This window comes from Hylobates moloch, unplaced genomic scaffold, assembly GCF_009828535.3.
Source record: "Hylobates moloch isolate HMO894 unplaced genomic scaffold, HMol_V3 SCAFFOLD_1, whole genome shotgun sequence".
NCBI classification, from domain to species: domain Eukaryota; kingdom Metazoa; phylum Chordata; class Mammalia; order Primates; family Hylobatidae; genus Hylobates; species Hylobates moloch.
In genome coordinates this window covers 197,589,587-197,605,215 of record NW_026652276.1, presented here as the reverse complement: position 1 = coordinate 197,605,215, position 15,629 = coordinate 197,589,587, and the positions used below count along the sequence as shown (strand labels likewise).

Sequence of the window (15,629 nt, the reverse complement as noted above, 5' to 3'; positions counted from 1 at the left end):
GGTGAGTCAGGAGGGAACAGGCCCCAGTGTGAGAAAATGCGGAGCACTGTTGCTTATTCGCCACCACTCTTTTATTCACACAGCACTAAAGGTGAGCAGCTGCCCAGGGAGAGAACCTAGACAATGTGAAGCAAGCACTTCAGGTGCAGGACTCGGGGGATGCCCAAACACCACCCCCTCCCCGCCCAAGGGATAAAGCAAAGAGAGAGATGGTGCTTTAGCTGATGACTCACAGCTAAATGAGTAAATTGATTTTTAAATTTTTTTCATTAGTAGGATTTGTATCTAAAAAAAAAAAAAAACAAAAACCAAAACAAAACAAAAACATGTATGCCAGCTGTTAGAGATTCCTACCTTGTAGATTGCAGGCAGACAGATCTGTTGAGTCCATGTCCCGCTCGGGCATTCCTCCGATCGCACACATTTGTCGTGGCACCAGCCACACTGAACAAAGGGCGGGGCAGAGAGGCACTGACTGCAGGACTGGAAATGTCTGCAGCCCAAGCCACTCAATGGGATCTTCGTGATCTGTGAAGAGAAGGGGTAGAAAGAGCTTCCAGAGGGGTATCTAGTTTGTTCATTAATTATAAAGTAAGTACACAAAAGGTACATGTAAATATCATTTGATGGAATTTTCTAGACATAGCAACTATGTGTGCAAATCCTGTCATAACAGTGATTAAAATTTTAAAAATCTGATTCCTTCCTTTCCTTTATTGTTAGCGGGTATGTGAAAAAGTAACACTATTATCCAGTGAGCATAGCATTGCCATGCAATGTTAGAGGTTCTACATAGTAGGGACATTGTGCCCTGTCTGAGATGATTTTAAAATAACAAGAGAATATAATTTAAGTGGTGGGAAAACACACTTGAACCTCTGGAAAATTCTAAGTAAGGTTGCATATCATTCTGGCATGAAGATGCACTTTCTTCTCTAGGAGAAAAGGGATTATTGGTTGGAGTCGGATTCCATTGTACGTTTCCAGGATTTATCTGCCTGCACTAGAGCTCTGTCATTAGGACTGTAATTCTCATTCTGTGTGTTTATTTTTCTTGTTGAGAAAAATAGGACAAAAGGAGAAGTTTTGAAAAAGACCTCCCTTAGGTCTAGTCTTTCTTGAATAACAAATTAACTCGATCTCAGACGATCTCTGGAATACTCACTAAAGAACTTAATAGAGGGAGGGTAAATTTAAGATGAAGAGCGACATTATAAAGGGCCAAGTGACACTGGTTGTAAATATCCATTTGGGAAAAACCACGTCTATGGAAATTCCCTGTGGGAACAGCTTACCTTCTTCCCAGTGACAACCAGTGTGTAGCCATTCTGGTTTAATGGATGCTCCACAATCACTTCTGGAGACACCGGATGGGAGTCCAGGAGAAAATTAACATGAGGGGTTGATGGTCCTGATCGAGAAACCACAACCTAAAAAGCAAAAAAGTTATAACACCCTTATTCCAACAAGCTCAGTTTAAATATAAGTGGAAAATGTAGATGATAATGGCAATAGCAGATTAGCAGGGCTTGTGGGTGTTTGAACTGAAGACCCAACAGTTTCCCTCATTGTAAATCAAGATGTCGTCTTCTAATCTCTTGCCTTGAAGCCAAATTATCTGAACCCCCAAGACAGACTTTGCCTATGATCTTTTAATGGTTTCAAGGGAAAGAGATCTTTCAATCAATTGGCAGCACATACAGACAAATCCCTGCAATTGTATTGGGAAATGGAGGAACCAAAACTCTCTCCAGAAAGAAGACACCACACATGCTACAATGATTCTGGATTATTTTTTAAATATATCCTCTTAATCCTCCCCGCCAGGCAGTTTCCCTTGATGTAATGGTTAAGAGTAGTGGATGGGGAGTCTGGAATACTGGAGCCAGTTCCAGCTGTGCTACTCTTAAGCCATATTTATAGATCTTTTCAGGTCAAAACAGGCCCCCAGCTACTTTGAAATGATGTGTTGTATTTTTTTATAATCCACTGTCCCACAATATATTATTACTTGGATTATAAAACTCTGCTTCTTGGTCTGGCTTTAAAATAAGGCCTGATGGTTTTAACAATGCCTGGGAAATGAGGTTTGATGATTGATGTCATTTTTGCTTTCAGGTTTTTAAAATTTGGGATGTTTCCCACCTATCTAATTTCCATCTGTCCTGTTCCTAGAACCCAGTAATAATAAAGTTCAGAGCATAATTGACAACAGTTTGGATAAAATCCAAATTATTATCTTATATGAACACTTAGATTTTTAGGAGGGTGCTGGAGTTCTCAGAGAAACTTTCACTCTTAAGTAGGCCACTGGGTTGCATATACATGAAGGTGAAGGAGGCTCAGCACAGCCCTAGACTTGAAATCTACTTTGTGAAATTGTCCAACATCTCTAATAGTCTTTTACATTGCATTGAACACGCATTTACTTGCAATGGGTATGAAATCACAGGACAAACATGGACATCTGTGAGATTACGATTACATAGTCACTCCCTCTACCTCAGCTTTCTCATTCGTATAATGGGAATGAAAATTACAGGAATAATTAACTGCTTTGTACTCTAACAAACACATACAACATATAAATGTTCTGGGGAACAACTGTAAATTTTTTCTTCAGCATAATAAAGGAGCCAAGTATCCTGAAGCAATTTGGGAAGATTCTCAAAATACCTAATTTGTTCTCAGAGACTGGATTGTTGATAGAGAAACTAATCAAGCTCACATACAGCCGTAAAAGTTAAACATCATGACATTTGTGCTCTAATGTTTGTTCTACCCTAAACACTCAACGCTTTCAAAACATCTCCATTAGAAAGGGTGGTTATATTTGCACAGAAGTTAAGTGATGGATCAAGGGTCACTTGGTCAGGATGGGAAAGGTTGGAAACTATTGCTATTTCCTAAAGTTAGGGCCCAATAGGTATTGGTGACCTTTGCAGGCAAAGTGAACAGAAATTCAATTACCAGTCCCACCTCCCTTCGGGTATTGGTTACAAGCAGAATATCAGATGTCAGACTTTCAAAGCTTCTATTTCAAATTCTCCAGATTTTGGTTACCCAATTTTGCAAACTTAACTCCCTTCGGGTGCTCACCACGTCTCATTTTTCCTATACTCCTGCCCAATATCACTTCAAACTGCAAAGGTAAAACAAAAAACAAAACAAAAACACAAAAGCAAAAAAACTCCTTTTCTCACACACAGGTCAAAAGTAACACAGAACACCAGTCTGTCTTAATACCCTGACTTTGTTTTCCATCTCATTCTATGCTTTGCACTTCACTGAAGATTATTCATCACTATGAACCTTGCAATGGACATCTGCATTTTGTGTCTGTCTCCCTGGTTTCCTCCGTTCTACTTAGACTGGCTACATAACAATCACCTCCTAGAGCCCTTTTTTTCTCCTATCTTCTTGCTCTCTTTAATACCATTTCCCAAATCTATAATAAGCAATCCCTTCTTAATTACTAGGTCATCATCTTTGACTTTATGAAATATCTGAAGCCCATCCAGATAGTCCTTTCCCAGAAAGAATTAACCTTTCTCTTTCTTTTCGGAAGCTCTTTGCACCTCTGGACTTGGATTGATTGATATGTGTATCCTCTGTTAAAGAGCTTTGTCTGAAAAGCACCAAATGTATGGTACTTTCATAACAGGTAACTGAGTCACATATTGTGCTAAGTGCTTTAAATAGAGATTTTATTTACTCTTCACAATACTCCTATAAGGTAGGTACTATTGTTTTCCTTAAAAAAAAAACACAACATAGAATTTCAGCTAGAAAGTACAAGAGTCAGATTTCCACAGAGCTTTATCTGAGGCCAGAATCCATGTGCTTGACCTCTTAAACACTCAACTGCTAGGCCCTTGGAGCACCAGAGTAAATACCATTGAAAAAGCTTCAACTCTGAGCTCCCAAGAGCCACTCGTGAGTAAAAGTACTAAAACAAATTTCACAATATATTTGCCTTGCCAGTTACTCCGTGTTTCAGTAATTTTTGCTGCACAAGTTAAGTGTGCCAAAGGAGAAAGTCTCTGCATCTAAATAGTTTCTGATGGCATAGAGAAAATGTTACTAGCACACTTCGCCAAGCTCTACTTTTGATCATGAATTAGCACGAATGTTGCTTGCTATAGAAAATGGGATGAAGATGAGAAGACACAAAGACACATGGAAAAGTGAGGTGACTTGGAAGTGAGAATGCCATTTGGAATTTTGCGCAGAGGTTGTACCACAGATGCAAATGCCTTTTTAGTTGATCATTAGCTCATTCTCTGCAGGGATACCTACTGCTATAAATGTTTTCCTACCCTTAATTCTTTTCTTTCTCTTATTGCTAGGATTCTAAATAATCGATTAAACACTTTAACTCTCAAAATACCCCTGAAGCAATGCGTGCCAGAAATTAGGAGTTCTTTTTGGTTGTCATGGAGATATTTCTAGGAACAGAACTAAATTTGGCATGTAAATGTAATTTTTATGATAAATAACCTGGTAATCTTAGAAAAATTAGCATAAAATAGAAGACCAACAATTATCTTTGAGTTTCTACTGTTCAACAACTAATCTTTAGCATTTAGGTCACAGAATATTTTTTCTTTAATGGCCTTGAAAATACAGGACTAATACATTTGGGGCAGGGCAGAATCTGAATTTACTGGATGGTTGTGGTTTTGATCTCACATAGCCCCTTGTAGATAGGACATGGGGAAGAAATACATGTACAAATAAAACTGTTGTGGCTAAGCCTCCAAATCTGTAAACCTGAACAAAGTAACTCTGTGTGAGATATCCACAAATATGTAAAGGCCATATCTCCTTACCTCCCATATACAGTTTTATCTTTAATTAAACTGTTTTATTAATATAATTAAATTTTAAGAATGATGAATACAATTTAACATAAGATGTTTGTATGCAGTTTCTGTATACCTCCCCCATTGTTTTTAAAGTGGACAATTGAACAGTTTTAGATTTTTTTATTTTTTGAGACAGGGTTGTAGAATGCTTTCATTATCTCAAAAAGAAGCCCCGCATCCCTTAGCTGTCATTCCCAGTCTCCCCATATTCTTTTAGTCCTTGACTACCACTAATCTACTTTCTATCTCTATAGGTTTTCCTATTCTAGATATTTCATATAAATGGAATCCTATAATATGTGGTCTTTCTGTGCCTGGCATCTTTCACTTAACACAAAGTTTTCTTTTTCTTTCTTTTTTCTTTAATTTATTTTAATTTATTTTTATTTTTTTGAGATGGAGGTTCATTCTGTTGCCCAGGCTGGAGTGCAGTGGTGCAATCTCAGTTTGCTGCAACCTCTGCCTCCTGGGTTCAAGCTATTCTCCTGCCTCAGCCTCCCGAGTAGCTAGGATTACATGCATGGGCCACCATGCCCAGCTAATTTTTGTATTTTTAGTAGAGACAGGGTATCCCCATATTAGCCAGGCTGGTCTTGAACTCCTGACCTCAAGCGATCTGCCTGCTTTGGCTTTCCAAAGTGCTGGGATTACAGGTGTGAGCCACCATGCCTGGCCTTAATATAATGTTTTCAAGGTTATTCATGCTCCTTTTTATCACCAAAATAATATTTCATTATACAGATATGCCACCTTTTATTTATCTAGTCATCACTCAATGGACGTTTGGGTTTTCCACTTTTTGCCTATTGTGAATAATGCTGCTATGTATATTAATAACTTTTTGCATGAACATATATTTTCGCATCTCTTGGGTACCTAGAAGTGGAATTGCTGGGTCTTATGACAACTCTATTTAACCCTTTAAGGCAGTGCCAAGCCATTTTCTGTAGTGGCTGCCCCATTCTACATCCCCATCAGCAGGGTATGAAGGCTGCAATTTCTTGACATCCTCACTTATACTTGTTATTTTTTATTTTCTTGATTCTAGCCATTCTACCGGGTGTGAAGTGGTACTTCATTGTAGTTTTGGTTTATAGTTCTCTGCCAAAATGTTTTCTTAAATTAAGTAAGAGGGTTCACAGACTTCCTCCCATTCCTCCTGCCCAAGATAATACTTGGGCATCCCCTGCTTGATATGCCAGTCAGTGTTCTGAAGAACAGTCCTTCATGGTCAGACTAGTCTTCCATGAAACAGGGTCCCGGAGGGGCTGGAGGCAGGGGACGGGTGGAAGGAACAAAAGTGGCTTCTCCTTAGGAAAAGCAGTCAGAGCAGGAGACGAGGCACTCCCCAGGCGCCTGTGCTTGGCAGAGGTGGTGAAGGGTTGGGGGCATATCCTATAGGTGGGTGCAGAGCAGAGGTGTTGGAGGCGGTGCATGGTGGGGCTGGAACAGTGTGTGTGAGAGTGGACCTCTTGAAGGAGAGGGAGAGACCACTGGAAGTTGAAGGTAGAACAAGACATGGGGTTTAATCAGAGTTGCTTCGGACTAAGAACATTTCATATCCTTTAATATTCTTGGAGAGATCTGAGTAACCACTGGAATGCTTGTTGGCATTGTACTACGTTCATCGAGACACTGACATCCAACTCTACAGGTATGGGTTCTACACGTGACATCTCGGTGGCCTTCAGTGCATCTGAACTGGATGGAAAGCACGTTAGAAAACATGCAACATGGCCCTTCTTTGCATAGTTATCCTGGGATCAAATAACAGTAGGGCCAGGTGTGGTGGCTCACACCTGTAATCTCAGCACTTTGGGAGGCTGAGGCAGCAGAATCGCTTGAGCCCAGGAGTTCAAGACCAGCCTGAGCAACATAGGGAAACCCCATCCCTATAACAAATCAAACAACTCTCCCCCCAAAAACACAGTAAATCTTATTGTAAATGATTCAGTCTTACAGAAATACAGATTAAAATGTAGCCAAGAAGCCTACATACAATCTTTTGGAGATTGAAGTTTCCTTTTATATGAACAGAAAACACAAATTTCTATTTTAAGGCCAATAAAACTGAACAGGAGCTTTGATATCATCTAGATTGATTCTAATTTAGAAGTTGAGAAGAATAGAGGATTTCTGTTGGGGAATAAGAAAAGCTTCATTCTTAACGAAAGATGTTGCAAATTATTGGATTTTCTTTTCTTTTAAGAGACAGGGTCTTGCTCTGTCATTCAGGCTGGAATGTAGTGATATGATCATAGCTTACTGTAATCTCGAACTCCCGGGCTCAGGTGATCCTCCCACCTCAGCTTCCCAAATGGCTAGGACTACAGGCATGCACCACCACACATGCCTAAGTTTTTTATGTCTTGTAGAGACAGGGTCTTGCTGTGTTGCCCAGGCTGGTCTGGAACTCCTGGCCTCAAGCAATCCTCCATCCTCTACCTCCCAAAATGTTGGGATTACAGGCATAGGCCACCATGACTGGCCAATTATTGGAAATTGAGGCTCAACGAAAAAAATATGAGTGAAGAAGATGACACTATTCATAAATGGATCGGGTTATAGCAGGATGTGACCTATGAATTCAGGGAGTATATTTGTTTACCCCAGAGTTCCCAATACAGAATACAGACTCTGGTCCTCAAGACATATCTGTTGCCTTAATATACAAAAAGACTGAAATAAGAAGCTTATTTAAGCCTTAATGAAGTCATGAGGTTTTTAAATGTTTCAGAATCTAGATTAACCTAAAAGAGTTTAATCTGCATTTTCAAGGTATTTCTGATGCTTCTTTCTGCTTTGCTGTTTCAGGTTTCCTATTTTCTTCAGTATGTGCTAGAAATTGGTGTTTATTTAGAAAGAAGTCAGAATATGAAGAGTAGAGTTATCTGTTTCGATTATGGTAAATATCTAGTTTTTTTTGTAAAAAAAATAAAAAATAAGAAGTAGAAATTGCTAATTGGTACTGATAGCTCAGAAAATGGTAAGACAAAGTGCCAGGTAGCAAACGGTGAATTAAGTGAAGTTTACTCTGTTCTTTCCTTTCTTCTTTTTGGTAAATGGGTACGAGTGCTTCTATACCAACTTGACATTTTAAAGGCCAGATACATCCAAAAGGCAAAACAATTTTCCTCTCTGTTACAATACTGATGTGTGTACTTCAACCTTCTGAGATAAGTCAAAATGAGTCAATACCAGATTGAGGCATTTGTAAAAAAAAATATTTTGAACATCTAAAAACCAAATAAGCTAGGAAATTTGTTAAAATTTTAAAATAACCATTTCTTTCAAATCAGTATTTCAAACATGTTGATTGTAGAATTAGCCAATTTATACACAGAGTATACCTGTTTCTGAAATTAAAAAGTCACAAAAGTTCAAGAAACTACTGAGACATATATATTTTACGTCTTAAAATGTCTCTCTGCTCTTTCCAAAAGCACCCATGCAAGAAATCTCATTTGTTCCTTGCTACCAAAAGCCAAAACAAAAGCTTAGCATTGTCCTATGATTTCAAATATTTATGATATTTTAAATTTCTATGCATGTAACAATGTATAAGGTATGTCTTTCAAGAGCATGTGTCAATTCATTTTGGGAGACTAAACACAAACTGGACTTGATTTTTAGTTATGGACATAACTGAAATTATTATTTATAAAAAGTTCTTTCTTACACAAAAGAAATTTCAGAACTCTTGAGTGTATTCTCCTCTAAAGAAATATACCAAATCTTCTGGGCATGGTGACTCATACCTGTAATCTCAGCATTTTGGGAGGCCAAGGCGGGCAGATCACTTGAGGCCAGGATTTCTAGACCAGCCTGGCCAACATGGCGAAAAACCCGTCTCTATTAAAAGTACAAAAATTAGCTGGGCATGGTGGTACGTGCCTGTAATCCCAGCTACTCAGGAGGCTAAGGCACAAGAATTGCTTGAATCCTGGAGGTGGGGGTTGCAGTGAGCCAAGATTGTGCCACCACACTCCAGCCTGGGCAACAGAGCGAGTCTCTGTGAAAAAAAAAAAAAAAAAAAAAAAAGCCAAAGCTAACTTTCTTTACGGTTAAAACTAAGTTAATGATGTACACACAAAAAAAGGCAGATAATATTTTTATCTGGTCATTTTATAAAAGAGATGGGTAAGTTAGAAATCCCTAAAGAGAATCACTGTTCAAGTTGAAGCTTCCTTCAGTTGTGTCTCTGCCAGTGAATCTGCGTCTACATACTCTAAAATGGCAGTAATTCCAAACATGATGCATACTACAGGCTTCTCACAGACAGCACTGACATGCCACGATGGGGGCACGGGAACTGAAGGAATTTGAAGACAGGAGGTCAATAGATAAACAAATTTTTCTTATTGGAAGTGAGTAATTATTCTTAGGTTCACTGATTACTAACACAATCCTTTAAGTAGTGGTCATAAGTAATGATCTTGAACACGGGACATCTTTTTAGGTGATCTTTACCTCCTTGGGTTTCTTACTTAAGATCCAACTAGTCCAGTTAAGAGGCAGAAGAGAACAGGAGTGATGAGTGGGTGGTAACAACATTTAGGAACTTGGAGAGGGGAAAGGGGCATGCGGGAAGAGCTAGGATGGAACCACGAAGCCCAGTAGCAGCAGTGACAGTGCCCAGGCCATGGCCATTGGAAGCAGGCACAGTGTAGTGCACATAGTAGTTGCCCAGTGAATATCTGTGGAGCTGAACTTGAAACAATTCTTGAAAGGGCCTCCCCACCCCCTCCCGCATCCCTGATCCACTCACTCTCCCTGGCCTGACAGTCATGCACAAATATTTTAATAGCAATTTCTTTGCATTTAGAGATTAAAAGCCTTATACAAGTGCTGTTTAAAAAAAATCAAGGAAGCATTGTTTTGGATGTAGATTAGACGAGGCGCTCAGAAGGGAGACGTGGACAATCCCTGTGATTAGTCCTGTGATCTTCATGAGAATCCCTCTTCCCTCTCCCACATAGCTGTGTACACTGTGTTAATGTTCCCAAGTCTGGCTCTGTTCTACATCTCCTTCCCCAGTTTGTAAGAAGGGACGTTCTCATGGTTCACTTACACTATCTCAAACATTGCTTACCCTACTAATTTACTTCAAAGTATCAAGAGAGTGATCATGCAAATAAAAATTGTTTTTAAATCTTCACCTACATTGACATGGCTCTACAGATATTGAGACTTTATAAATATATGTATGCATCAGTATTTTCAGATATAGCTGCACCTGTACAAGATAAGTTACACATCATTAAATGTTAGGAACATGTCAAAAATGTCTTCCCTGCCATACACAAAATATTGTTAGCTAAACAATGTAATTCTTTCTAATCAAATGACCACTGTGAAATACCTGATTCACTTTGCACCCAACAGCTGGGGCTGTAGCTTGTGTTCCCAGCCAGAGCTGAACATAAGCACAATAGGAAAGACAGAAACAGCTGCAAATGCTTGGGAGAAAAAAATTTGCAAAGCAACTTTGCCATTAGGCTTCAGGGTAGGAAGGAAGTAAAATCATTTTTCTGTTCCCTTTTGTGTAGGGCAGCTGTCTTTCGGGAAAAAAAAATGTCCATTCTATTTTGTAACAGAAACTTCATCGTATTTACTAAAACACGAGTTGTAGAAACTTAGGCCTAGCCATACATTTAGCACTGTGGTGCAGTCAAAACATTTGCAGAACTTTGTAGGAAGTCACTGCTCTGACAGATTAAAGTGGGAGGTCGCCATATCTGTGCTCCACTTCTGACTCCTCCCCCACTATTATTTACTGTAAATATCTGGACTTCAGTGATGTTGATTGTTTGATCCTTCAAATGCCTCAGGTTTCTTTATAAAATTTAACGGAATGAAATTCTCTTAGGCAAGCGTCAGAGAAATAGATCCTCTGTGGTTTCGAATAGCCCTTTGTCTGTATGTACTATTATTATCAGGTAAATATGTTTATCTTTCCTACTAAAATTTAATTTCTTAAAGGTAGGTTCTGTGTCACTCTTTCCTTTGCTTCATTCGTTTGTCTAGTAAAGCAAAGTTAGGTAGTTCTTGATACTTATTTGATAAATTAAAAGCCACTTTTTTAAAAAAGTCAGTGATACCAGTACTTTTCATAAAATAAGCATTTATTTTTACCTTTTGTTTTGGATGAATAGTTAATGGGCAAAATATAGTTTCTTTTACACAAAGGCTGGGAGACAAGAATAAAACATTTGCTACAGCATTTCTATAATGAGACTGATGCATGACGTATCCCTCAGGCGATGGACTCTGTCACACAGCAGAATTTACTCAGTTAATAAAGCAACATATTTAAATAAGGAATTGTATTACAACTTTAGAATGTGGAAATAGGCCAGGGAACTTTTGATGTTAAAAAAAGTCGGAGCTAAAGTAATCATAAAAAGCTTATTCATACAAAACTGGATTGGTGAGGTAATGGATGATTTTGAAAAAACAAAAACAAAGAAAGCAGAAATAAAGACAAAAGGGGGCAAATCAACATAATGAACACATTAGGAAATCAATAGATGCCAGCTTTTCTAGTCCTTCTTTGTACTTTTGCAATTCTATAGAATGCCACTGATGTAAATTAAAAATATGTATAAACACAGAATAATACTACACATTTTACATATAATAGATATGACCATATTTCAAATACATTTGAGTGCATGTCTCTGTGGGAGGGGTGGGGCATCCCTCCTTCAGGTTTGAGAAGTTAAGGATAGAATTAAATGGTCGAGATGGATGAGTTGGATAAATAAGCACAGTGGAATGGACAGAGGAAAGGGGGGGAAAAGGCATAGTTCACCGTGAAGCAATAGAAGGGAGATTACTATGGGAATAATTAGATAACAGGACATGTATGGTTAGTTTTGAGCTAGGAAGGTTTTATTTACATGGTTTTTGACCTTGAAAAAATTCCACCATGCCCATTAGTACCAGAAAAACACAGCTTACAGGTTTTAAAATATGGCAATGATCAATATCCAGGCTGCTATAAAGAGAGTGGTAATTAAAAAAAGTTTTGTAGAAGAATACACATATAGGATGTATAGATAGGCAAGTTATAGGAAAAGCTTATCATTCTCAGTTGGTTTACTAGAGGTTATTTTCTAATGAGGGTATTAACTACATCAGACAATTATGAAATCTCCCTTTAAAAGAAATTTCTAGTATTCATAGAAGTTCAAGATTTCCATAGATGCTATTGTCATTCTTCCCTCAACAAGAATCTACTAACAACTCATGTTAAAAGCACCAATAACTAGAAAACAGCAAAAACTAACCCTACAAGAGAGTATTTTAATTTCTGCAAAGTGCTATGGTTCTTGTATCTGGGAAACACAGTAAGTTGAAATGGAAACTTTTGTTGTACAGAAATACTGCTGCTATCCATTAAAACCATTTCTTAATAAAATCTGGATTTTTTTTTTTGTATTTGAACTTATTTGCATCCAACCCTACCATTTTACAGAATCAGGAGAGCTTGAGTTACAATGGGATTTTGATGATAATGTTGTCCCTTCCTAACTCCTGCCAATATTTCTCAACGATGTGAATGTTTCTTCTCATGGAGACGCATGGTTCACACAATAGCTCTCCTTTGATCTGTAGCTTCCCTTGAAATAAAAAAAAATTGCCTAGAAGTGCTTTAATTGTTTCATTTTATTTTCCAATCATGTGACAGAAATTATGAATGGAAAAAAAAAAAAACCCACACCATTCTGGACGAGAAAATTAAAGCAACCAGATTCAAACTGAAAGCTTCAAGAACTTAATGAAAAGAGACCACACATTTAACAGAAAGTGGACCAGGCTTCATTGTTTGGCTTTCAGTCTGTGTTCCAGTTTCTACTACGATTTGGACTTTACAGTATTTGCAAATACCTTACTGCAAAAACGAAAACAAATTAATTGCACAATACCAGATAGAACAGACACAGCTACTCTCAGAAAGCACTTACCTGCATGAAGCGACCCTCTGATGTCCCAAGATTAGCTATGGTGAGGTCTCCTTTAATGAAGGTGGATACAGATGTTAAGAGGACTTCGCTGAATTGACCCATGAATAAGTCAACGCGCTGCAAAGCTGTGGTAAACTCTGTTCGATATTCATCACGGCGCGCTTCACAGCCTGATGAATTTCTCAGAAGTGTCTGGAATAAAATATGGTCATAGAGTTAATGTGAGTCCAGACATGAACAAGCTGGTAAGAAACCTTTCAGTGTGTCTTTTCAGAGCCTGGAGGAGAATGGCGAGGATAATCATGCAAATAGACAAACAGCCACAGATAGGCATAAATATTTCTAGTGACTGAATGGCTCCAGTTTCACTAGGCATTATTTATAGACTCTAAAACCTTACCATCGCAATTCACACTATGATTCAATACGTGCATGCCCAAAGATGGAACTTAGTTGCTGTTATTATAAGAAAAACAAAACTTTTAAATGTCTCAGCCCTTGAAACAAAGGTAATGCTTCTAGCAGGCAAGTCTGATGAGATGAATTTCAACTGGAATAATAATAAATGTTACAGGCATGCTCTGACATTATATTTTTAAATGTGTGCCTTTGTGTGTTCTTGTGCAGAGAGATGGTAGGGAGTGGTGGTTAACGGATAACTCACTGGGAGGCCACAGGGCACTGACCCAAGTGCTTGCATCAAATCCTGGCCCCTAATGCTTACTTGCTTTATGTAATAATCTTTCTGTATTCAGAAAATCATGTAATTTCTGTGTTTTATACCCCCTCAATCTGTAAAATAGAGAGAACTAAAAAAATAGTACTTACCTTATAGAGCTTGTGTAGCTATTAAACAAGCTAGTTTATATAAATCTCTCACAATAGAACCCGGCATAAGTGTTATATTTCTTTTAGAATTTGTCTAGCAGGTTTTCTGGAAGACCTCCCATGCAATAAAAACAAAACAAACAAACAAAGAGCCCAGCACTTGTAGATAACATCACTTAAGTATCTCCATTCACATGTCTCAGAGACCTCAGATTCAACAACACGCCCATCTTAGAAAACACAATCTTCCCCCTGCCTGATCTTAGGGGTACTACACACCTCAGTGAATGGCTCTACTATTCCTCCAGGTGCACAGTCCTGCACCTGCTGCAGAAATCTAAGTGTCATCCCCAATTCCTCCCTCTCCCTCCGTCCGTCCCCATATACAGTCCCCATATACAGTCCATCACCAATTCCCAACCATTTCATTTCTAAAAGCCTCCTAGACCCATCCAGTCTTCTCCTTCGTGCCCTTCCTCCCAGTTTTCATCCTGGCCACCTCACTCCTTCCCGAACTACTACAGTGGCTTCCTAACTAGACCCACCACATCAACTGTTACCCTTGCCAGATGATCTGTTCTTTACACTGCAGCAGGATTTTCTTCTTCAAACACAAATCTGACCATATCCCTCTCTATTTAAAACACTCAATACTTCCCCATTGTTGTTAGGATAAAGAACAACATTTTTTAACATGGCCTGTATGGCTCCCTTCCCATCATCCGGCCCCTCCCCAGCTTCTCCAGATCTGTGTTCTTAGTGCTCCAGCGAGCAGGCCTTCTTTCAGCTCTCCAAATATGTCACGTGTTCTCCCATTAAGGGCCTCTGCAGATGCTATTTCCCTGTTTGAAATGCTCCTTCCACCTTCATTCACCTTGTTAACTGCTACATCTCCTTCAGATCTTAGCTTATCACCATTTCTTCAGGAGGCCTGCCCTGACCCCACTAAGTCAAATGCTTCTAGTGTAGATTCTCATAATACCATTTACCTGTGTACCCATAGCAGAGCTGTAACATAGTTACAAGCTGCAACTTAACATTTGCTTGTGTGATTTATAAGGTAATGTGAAACTTCTCCTAAGTAGCTCGCTGCGATCAGGGACCCTACTCGTTCACCACAGTATTGCTAGTAGTTGATTAACTATCATGCATAGTAGATGTTTAGTAAATATTAATTGAATGAATGAACAAGTGAATCAATTATAGGGAGATGGGGGATGAGTATGGAGATATAAAACTATATTATTAAAGCTTTTTCTTCCCCAGAAATTGGGGAAGTTAAAAGAGTTTATAAGGGACAAATGGGAGTATTTGGCTCTTGACTGTCCTGAGGAGATATCTGGGAATTGGTAAATCTGGGGTAGACGATGGGGACAGGACAAGGTACTAAGGAAAATCATGTATACATTGGAAGAAAAGGAGAGCAAATTTCATTACATCTTTGTATGTAACTATAAGTGTAGGAAAATGATTAGGAAGTAAGAAATTCTCTATTATCATCCCATATGATAATAATCACAAAATGATCAAAGTATATTTCAAATCATTTTATTATTCAAGAACAAACAAATAAAAGTTTAGTTATCCTTCTGTATAGCAACCTTATTCCTTAAGGTCAAATGTCTGCCACATGCAATGCAGAGTTTTTACATCTACTGACTTTTATGATTAAAAACCACCTAAAATGCTCTATTTTATATATCAACAACAATTTCTTCATTTTCAGTGGCAATAAATTAGCAAATAGAATCTTAGAGATGCTAAACCCACTGACTCTTGTAATTAATACAAATGTTTTAGGTCTAGTCATTTACTTTGATATATTAGTTAAGTGCTATTTCCCTGTTTAATTAGAAGCATTTCTTCACTAAAGTACTATGGATTACTCTGAGGAGTAGCAGATAACTGAGATGTACCAGCAATTCGATAGCAACCGATTAATTGATAATTAAGTTTCTATTGG

The 15,629-nt window shown here is 38.4% G+C and overlaps 1 protein-coding gene and 1 pseudogene across 1 annotated transcript in view; one reads left to right on the top strand and one right to left on the bottom strand.

Moving 5' to 3' along the window:
- The window catches only part of MET (MET proto-oncogene, receptor tyrosine kinase), a 124,265-nt gene that overhangs the window by 57,315 nt on the left and 51,321 nt on the right, over positions 1-15,629 (bottom strand). Inside the window, exons 3-5 of the mRNA XM_032761521.2 lie at positions 12,839-13,030; positions 1,296-1,430; positions 355-528 (exon numbers count right to left, since the gene is read on the bottom strand). Of these exons, the coding sequence (XP_032617412.1) occupies positions 355-528; positions 1,296-1,430; positions 12,839-13,030 (501 nt within the window). The remainder of the gene's footprint in view (positions 1-354; positions 529-1,295; positions 1,431-12,838; positions 13,031-15,629) is intronic.
- Positions 13,734-13,785, top strand: LOC116809876 (U7 small nuclear RNA; annotated as a pseudogene).